Source organism: Lucilia sericata, unplaced genomic scaffold, assembly GCF_015586225.1.
Source record: "Lucilia sericata isolate MDLA Ls3-8-SP2 unplaced genomic scaffold, ASM1558622v1 Contig000019F_arrow, whole genome shotgun sequence".
NCBI lineage: Eukaryota > Metazoa > Arthropoda > Insecta > Diptera > Calliphoridae > Lucilia > Lucilia sericata.
The window spans coordinates 869,497-878,806 of NW_023994058.1; the positions used below are offsets into that span (position 1 = coordinate 869,497).

At 28.9% G+C, this 9,310-nt stretch overlaps 1 protein-coding gene across 1 annotated transcript; it reads left to right on the plus strand.

The window, feature by feature from the left end:
- Window positions 1-4,903: 4,903 nt before the first annotated feature.
- LOC119607686 (glutamate receptor ionotropic, kainate 2) lies at window positions 4,904-8,913 on the plus strand. The gene is given in 13 exon segments (XM_037961752.1): window positions 4,904-5,380; window positions 5,455-5,607; window positions 5,674-5,736; window positions 5,826-5,906; window positions 5,909-6,028; window positions 6,103-6,314; window positions 6,377-6,493; window positions 6,584-6,823; window positions 6,882-7,108; window positions 7,172-7,361; window positions 7,431-7,654; window positions 7,712-8,280; window positions 8,343-8,913. Coding segments are annotated over 13 exon segments (2,811 nt in total). The 5' UTR covers window positions 4,904-5,298; the 3' UTR covers window positions 8,876-8,913.
- The last annotated feature ends 397 nt before the right edge of the window (window positions 8,914-9,310 follow it).

Genomic DNA, 9,310 nt, shown 5'->3' on the forward strand with positions numbered 1-9,310 from the left:
AAAGAAAACATATAAACTGAAATATAAAGCAAACAACCGAAAAAATGTAGTATGTATATGTACATTGTACAACAAGTTAAAAATTATAAAAAACAACAAAAGTGTTATGTATGCTACGAAGAATATGAGTAAAAATTTGTTAAGAGGAAATGAAAAAATTAGTAGAAAAAGAGTAAAAAACTAATAATGGTCAAGCTTAATGGAAGTTTAATCTCAACCAGAAACGAAACCATTACCCGATCCAAAGCAGAAGAGAAGGAATTAACTACGTTAGAAATGATACCATAACACAGCAAATTAAAATGAAAAACATAGAAAAAATTAAGAAATTGTAATGAAAATGGTAAAAACCCAAACATTACACAGCAAAAGAATACTTTTGTAGCATTTATAGGTTCCATTTACTAGCACTTTCCGGTCCTTATTATAGTCATGCACTTACTTGTATTATCCAACAACATTTTGAGTCCATAAAAATGATGAGTTTACTAAAATGTAATTCTTCCTAATGGAAAACAAAAACTAAACAGTATAATGAGAAGAAAATAAATACCAAAGGAGATTGTTTAAAGAAGCCTACAATTTGTGGTAATACTATGTACTTACAATTTAGTCTCAAACATCTTGTTAAATGAAACCAAATTCTTTGGCTCTACTGACTATGAAAGCATGTTAAAGCATTTTAAAATCATCTATTGTCAATTTGCTTTCAATATGTGTGAGTTTATTTTTTCTGTCGTCCTGTATGACATGTAATTTAAACAAAATTTTCTAATAACAATGCCATCAGCAATGTACAGAAACAGATGACTTTAGCGTTATTCGTTATGTAATGAACGATATTGTTGTGTTACGATTTTTCCCTCATCATTATATTGGTATATTGCATTGACAGCTGCCTTTTAGTAGCAGTGTTCGAAAATATAACTGACAGGCACTTCGTACGAATGACGTGCATAATTGCCATTAATGTCAAAAACTTTAGATCTACATATTTGTATATGTGAGTGTCTATTCAAATACATACATTAGTATATACATATGTATATACTAGTTTAATACAGGGTAAATCCTTCATTCGATTAGAAAGTTGCATAGTTCAAAGCCTTTCCAAAAACTTATATTTAGTTATTTTTATAATAAAACATTTTTGCAAAATAAGAAAAAAGTACACATGTATGTATGTACAGAGAAAAAACTGAAAAACCTCTTTTCCAACAGTTCTGAAGTTCAACCTAAAACAAAAATTTTATATTCAATTCCCAGCAAAAACTCAGTAATAACTTCCAGGTGTAACTACTTACCTATTAATATAATGTTCAATGACTACTACACATTGTATTAATTACATATAAGTAATCTAATAACGTCTTATTAATAATGTGTTAAATGAAAACTTTCTAATTCATTGGTCATCTTCTCCGTAAATCTATAGAAGGTGTAATTGTTTTTACGAACTATTTACATTTACTACTTTTTCTAATTACTTGTAAGCGGTTGTGGTAAGTACTTTTACTATTTACATGGTAATGAAACTTTTTTGCTGGGTTTCCATTTCTTTTTGATTTCATATATACGAAAAAAATATGTTTTTGAATTTGTGTACTTGTTTTATAAAAAACTTAACCTTTTTAAAATTTGTAATTAATCGTTTTATTGAAAATTTTTTGAAGTTAGTTTTTTCTGTGCAGGCTTAAGATTTTGATAAAAAAATATGTTTATGTTTTTAACAAAATATTGAAATACCCTGTTCGTACATTGATTTTCATAAGTCTAAATTTAGAACTAATACTCTGTATACATTTTTGGTGTAAGTATTTGTTTCATACCAACAATGGTGAGAAATTAAATAGTAAATTTAGCATAAAAGATCAAACATTTTTGGAAAAGTAATATGTATTTATTTTATACATATTAACATATATTCTTATTTTTTAATACTATCTTAATGCTCCAATAAAATTGTAAGATAAAATTTAGTGATAATTAAAAAAAGTATATATGTATGTACATATATACTTAGTTTACACAATACGGCTATTTAAAGATTCTCTACTGTGGATTGTTCACACATCTAATATCATATCAATTTTTTTTTATTTGGTATTCGTACTGAATTTCTCTGATTCTGTTTTTTGTTTTTAATCCAAAAGCATAAAATTTTAATAACAATGTCAAAACGATTGGAAGGAGGAGTGCACAGGAGCCACATAGCAATTGAAGTAGTACATTGAAGTTAGGGTTTTCCTTTGGGGATATGTATTTAATCTCATACGTGATTATTATGTTAATTTCATAGGTATTGGAAAGATTAGAGGTAGTGATATGATATTGATTAATAATAATCAGTTTTGAAATTATTTCCTAATGTTCAACATAAATATGTTTACTATTTCTGTTCTGAAATTCCCAAATACAGAAATAAAAATTCAGAATAAAATGAAAACCCTAAAAGTGCAAGAACAATGGGATGTTGAAAAACAATACACCTAGAAAATCACTTGACAAGCAACAAATTTATACACACTCAAACCCAAACAACACATATACTCAATCATATCCGCACAACATTTGACAGGAGTGAAAATTATGAAACTGTTGTTGTTTTTGAAAATATTGCAAATTTTTGAAAACGATAGGAAAAATAAGAACAAAAACAAATTGCGAAGGGGAATAAATATAATGGAATGAAGAAAATAATAACAAGATGTAGAATAAAGAAAAAATATACTTTTGTAGTATATACAACTTATGGCAGCGCAACAACAAGTGTTTTTAAATTATTTTCCATTTCTTGTCTTTTACATTTTAAATTTAAAGTTCAGACCGTTATTCATAAAAGTATGTAAATTTTCGTTATAGCATATTATTTTTTATTATTGTTGTTGTATTTATGTATGTGATTTGAATATTAGATCTTTATGTAATCATCATATGTTTTTCTTTCACTTGCCATATAAAATATACATATTTGATTGAGTTTATGTGTTTGTTAGTTTTGCGTGTGAATGTTTGTTTAACGCACCCACCCCAATTACACTTCCAAAAGGTCGTAACAAAATTGAAAATTGACTGTTCTCGTTGTCATTTTATTTATTTCTTTTTGTTTTTTTTTAAGACTTTTTGTTCTCGTTCCCTTTTTTATTTGTTTTCATTCAATATTGGGTGTCAATTAAATGTGAATTTTATGTAAATATAAATTGAGTTTTGACCCCCTTCTCCAAATGTAAACATCATCGAAGTATAAGAAACGTTGTTTGGGGAAGAGAAAGAAAAGAAGAAAAACCAACTGTCAATAATCCGATAAGAGATAAAAATGAAATGAAATCAACACATCATCACTTTAATACAATAAAAAATTTAAGTTATTTCGGTTTTTTTTTTGGTCATATACGAACACCTTATTTGCATTCACTGTTTGCTTTCCTATAACAATATGACAAAATAAAGTATTTAAAGCGTTTTTAATTTTTTGTTTTCGGTAGACCTCTCGGTGGTCTACATATTATCTCTACCTAATAATTATTGTAATACAAATAAAAGTATGTATTATTTTGTAATATGCTGTCCTTAATGATTTATTTTATGTGGATTAGACAATATGCTATAATTTGGTCAAGACAAACAAATATACACATATAAAAACATATCAAATTTTATAACATTAAAATCTTTTAGTTATAATAATAGTAAATGTTATGAACTTAATTTTTTAGATTTTTATGAACAAAACAAGACCCATTCAAGAAAACTCCATATTTTTGAAGACTTTATATCGTAATTTTTAAGATAACACATTTTGAAGATAGCATATTTTCTGTTTCATATTTTGTGTTCAAAGTGCAATTTTTAAATGCAATTATAACAATTTTTCCAACCCTGCACAATATGATAATTTATTATTTTTGTTGCAGTAGTGATACTAAATAAGAGGTGAAAAGTGATTTTAACCAAATACAAAAACAAAGAACAATTTTAAAGAGAAAATCTTTGAAAATAAATAAATAAATAAATAAATATATGTTTACAAATTGATTTTTTTGAATGGAATACACTCTTTTTTATCAAAAGTTAATTAGGTGCTTAACACTATATTAGATATATTTCAATGTTCTCTATATTGAAAATATATCCCTGCAATTCTCTTGTTTTCTCTACAGTTTTTGTTTTTGATCCCAGGGGATGTAGTCAATTATTTATTGTTTGTTTAGCATTCCCTTCTACTATTTTTTTATAAAAAAAATAAATAAATATTTTCTTAGAAAATGAGAAGGCTTGGAAAATCATGTGTGTTTACAGTATTTTTCTATTGAGCTGCCTTTTTCCAGGATTTTTATAGAAAAAGTGAAGGCCAAGAATAAGAGCAATACACTTGTTATTTATTTGTTTTTGCCTTTTTCATTTTTTCTGTTTTGGACAATAATATTTATTTGTTTGGTGATTTATTGGATGACTTTCTAATGTCAACATCATCGATAAAAATATCATTTACATACACTTAAAAAGACTTGTATTTTTTCTTCGCTTTTCCCTTTTTATGGGAGGGTATTCTGTTTCTTTTCCTTAGTATGTTTTTAAAGAAAGAACAAGAGAGATGATAGAAAAAATACATACATTTGTTTTTGCTGTTAATGTGTTTAAGAAATTTATGGTAAATTTAAATATGACCCCTGAAACTCATTTAAATGTAAATAAGTTTTAAAATAATAGTCACTCAAGAAATGGCAAAAATAAACATGTTCATATTTATCCTTTATCGAAATGTCAGAAATATGTTATTGAAATGATAGATTTGTCTGGCATTAAAATTGAAAAAATAAAGACATATGTAATATAAAAAAATATTTTGAGTTAATTCAAATAAAATTATTCAACAGTCATATTAGTACATTATATATCAACACGTTTTAGAATTCCACTAAAATTTTTAGTATTTTAAATAGATTTGCACATAAAAGCATAATATATCAAACTGTTCCTATAAAAATGAATTAACAACTACTGGACAATAATCTCCTTCTGGCGCCAATATTTTTTCATTTAAAATGTGAGAGCTTTTGCGTGATCACATATTCTCAGTTGGCCTTTTTCAAATATTTCCAGAAATTTTTCAAAATAAACATTTAGTTGTTGACGTGATCTCTCAGAGGGTGGTTGGCGGCGATACCTTAAGCAGACAACGAGAATCATACAAGTGGTCTCAAAATTTTAAAAATAGAAATTTATTTAGTGAAATGTTTCAAGAAATATTTTAACAAAGTATATAAAAAAATACAATTTCAACGAAATGAGAACAAAATGAAAATCTTATGGTGTTTATTTTGGTGTATAATTGTAAATTCTTTGGGAAATTCCCAACAATATTCACAAATTAATATAGGCAAGTAGAAGAAACAAATAAAATAACAAATAAGTTTTATTAAACAAATTTATAATTATAAATTTATTTAAAAGGTGCTCTATTTTACGAAGATGAATTGGATATAGAGAAAACATTTGAAGCTACTGTGGAACGAATAAACAGCGAAAATGTAGGTATATTTAAACTTTTCCCACTTATAAGAAGACTAAGTCCAGTAGATAGCAGCATTGCTTTAGAAAAAGAAGGTATTAATTTTTATTCACTTAATAAAACATAAATATTTTATAAATATTTACACATATTTTCTTTAGCTTGTGACTTAATAGATAATGGTGTCGCTGCTATTTTTGGACCAAGTTCAAAGGCAGACAGTGGTACGTAAACATTTTTACATTTGTTTATTCATGTTTTTCCTCCTCTAGTTTGTTTATGTTTTTCTCTCGATTTTCTTATACGTTTTCAGACATTGTTTCTCTCATTTGCAATAGTACCGGTATACCTCACATTTTATTTGACGCTCTTAGTGAAGAGCATCAATTGCAAAAACAAATCATCAGTTAACGATAAACGTTTATCCCGCTCAATTGATTTTGTCAAAAGCTTATGCAGACATAGTGCAGAATTTTGGGTGGAGAAAATTCACTGTGGTGTACGATGAAGAGGATGGTAATTAAAAATCGCTTTTTAATTAACGTATCTTAACGTATGTATTTCTCTCTCTCTCTACAAATTGTATTTAGTAAGTGCACCCACACGCCTTCAAGATCTCTTACAATTAAGAGATCTTCATAATGATGTGGTACGAGTGCGTAAGTTTAAGCGCAATGACGATTATCGAATAATATGGAAGAGTATTAAGGGTGAGAGACGTATTGTTTTGGATTGTTCTCCTGATATTTTAGTAGAGGTATTAAATGCATCCATACCTTTTGATTTAACGGGTCAATATAATGTAAGAATGTTAATATTATTACTTTGTAATTGTGCTTAAATTTATCCTTTATTTTTGTAAAGAATTTATTTTTAACCAATTTGGAAACTCATAGCTGTAATTTGGAGGATTTGAAAGATAATGTAACTTTTGCAGTCAATGCTACGGCAGCACGATTGGGAATGAATGGCAAAATTTATGTAAGTGAATATCTTTAATATTTCTCCATTAGCATGATTCTTTAAATAAAATAATTCCTGCAATTTGAATTTGATTTGATTGTGTTTTAGGACCTCAATGTCTGGGAGAGATCTTCCTTATATCGAAGCGATAATAACAACTACAATACACCCCTAAGGACTTTATTACCAGATCTTATTTATGATGCTGTAACGCTATATGGTTTGGCTCTCCGAAATATATCAACAATGTATCAAATAAACCCTCCAAGGGTAAGATGTGAATATGATGACTACAACAGAGGTCAAACCTGGGCTATGGGTCGTTATATTAACAGAGTTATGAAAACTGTAAGTAATATCAAGGAATTTATAGATCGATACAACTTTTTTAATTATATTCTTTAAGATCGCTCCCTTAAACGATGAACATTTTCGCTCCAGTTTAATGCAATTCGATGAGGATGGTCAGCGAATTAATTTCAAAATTGAAATATATGAACCATTAGAAAATTACGGTGTGGCTTTTTGGGATACCAAGGGACAAATTACTCCACAGCATGTGCAGGCCAATGTGGCAAAGAAGTTTATATATCGTGTGGCTACACGTATAGGAGAACCCTATTTTATGGAGAAGTATTGTAAAGAATTTTCAAGGTATTATTAAAATGTTTCCATTGTTTTATATATTTTTCGTAGTCAAACTGCCATAGAGGCAAATATAACTGGCAATGGTCGTTATATGGGTTATGCTGTAGATTTAATTGATGCATTGGCAAAGGAGAATGGTTTTGAATATGTTTTTGTGCCAGTAGCCGATAATGCATATGGAAAGTACAACAAAGAAACTAAACAATGGAATGGTATAATAGGAGAACTAATCAATAATGTAATAATTAAGAAATCTATATACGATTTTAAAACTTTAAGAGTTATCTTCAATTTGTTGTCCTTACAGGATGCTCATATGGGTATTTGTGACCTAACTATTACCCAGGCTCGCAAAACAGTTGTGGATTTCACCGTTCCCTTCATGCAATTGGGGATCAGTATATTGAGTTATCAAAAGCCATTCGAACAAAAGGAATGGAGTGCATTTTTGGAGCCGTTCACAAAAGACGTTTGGATCTATGTAATGATTTCTGTATTCATTATTGCATTTTTGTTTATATTTATGGCTCGGTAGGATCAAATTATTTTGTAAGATTTACGTTGGCTTATAAAACATTTTTTGTTTAGAATTTCCAAAGATGAATGGGAAAATCCACATCCTTGTAACCAAGACCCGGATGCCTTGGAAAATAAATGGAACATATTGAATAGTTTTTGGTTAACAATTGGCTCCATAATGACAGCTGGCAGTGATATTTTACCGCGTAGTGCTCCCATGCGTACGTTTAACGCCATGTGGTGGATTTTTGCTGTCATTATTACCAATTCCTATACAGCTAATTTGGCTGCTTTTTTGACCAACAGTAAGATGGAGGGGTCAATAACGGGTATAGAAGATTTAGCTGGACAAACCGCAGTTAAATTTGGCACTATAGAGGGTGGCAGTACTTACACATTCTTTTCGGAATCTAATGAAACCACTTATCGTTTGGCCTATAACATGATGCAACACTATGATCCTTCGGCCTATACTAAGGATAACATAGAGGGGGTGGAAAGAGTATTAAAAAATAATGGTTCCTACATGTTCTTAATGGAAACTACCAGTTTGGAATACAATACTGAACGTAATTGTAAATTAAAAATGTTGGGAGAGAAGTTTGGTGAAAAACATTATGCCATAGCAGTGCCTTTTGGTAAGTTATTGTCAGTTTTCTAAAAATATTCAAATATTTACGACTTAGTATTTTAATTTTAGGAGCCGAATATCGCTCCAATTTGAGTGTAGCCATTCTCAGATTAGGCGAGCGTGGCGAACTGTTTAAATTAAAAAATAAATGGTGGAAAAATCATAACAACACCTGCGATGCAGAAGTTCAAAGTGATTCCGAAACACCTGACATGACTTTCTCCGAAGTGCGTGGTATATTTTACACTCTAGGAGTCGGCGTTTTGGTAGCTTATATAGCGGGTATTGTAGAGTTCTTACTTTACACTCACAAGGTTGCCATGGAAGAGAAAATGACTTTTAAAGAAGCTTTCATCAAAGAGTTTAAGTTTGTCTTGTGCGTTTGGAATAATAAGAAACCGATCAATGTAACTCCAACAAATAGTACACGATCATCATCACGTATGTCGGGTAATACTATAAAGTCGGGAAAATCTGAAAAGTCGTCAAAGTCTTTAAAATCGAATTCAAGAAAAAATACGCCACCTACTGAGATGTTGGAACGCAAAAGTTTGAAAAGTTTAAAGAGTGCAATTATCAATCTAGTCGAGGGAAAAATGTGAGATTTTACAAATAAATACAAATTCTGAAAAAAATCATATTTCTTTAACTGTGACTATTATGTAAACAAACTTATTTCGAGAAATTGTGTATAAAATTCAATCGGTAGCTATAACGAATTATGAATACCCTTCTGTTTAATGTATTGCATTAAAAATATGTATCCCCAAATATATACAATGACCACTACAAATCGCTCCATCTTATATTTATAATTTGAAAAGAAAATTAAACAAGTAGGAAATTATAGTCGGGCGAGGCCGACCATATAATACCCTACACCTGCTACAAAATTAAAATGTGATTTAGTTTTCATAATGAAGCATTTAAGTTGAATTGTACCTTGCCTCAGATATACTTAAGCCATTTATTGTTGTATAAAATTGTGGATATTTAAGTCAAATTTTGAAATTTCATTGAATTATGTTCAAAATTGC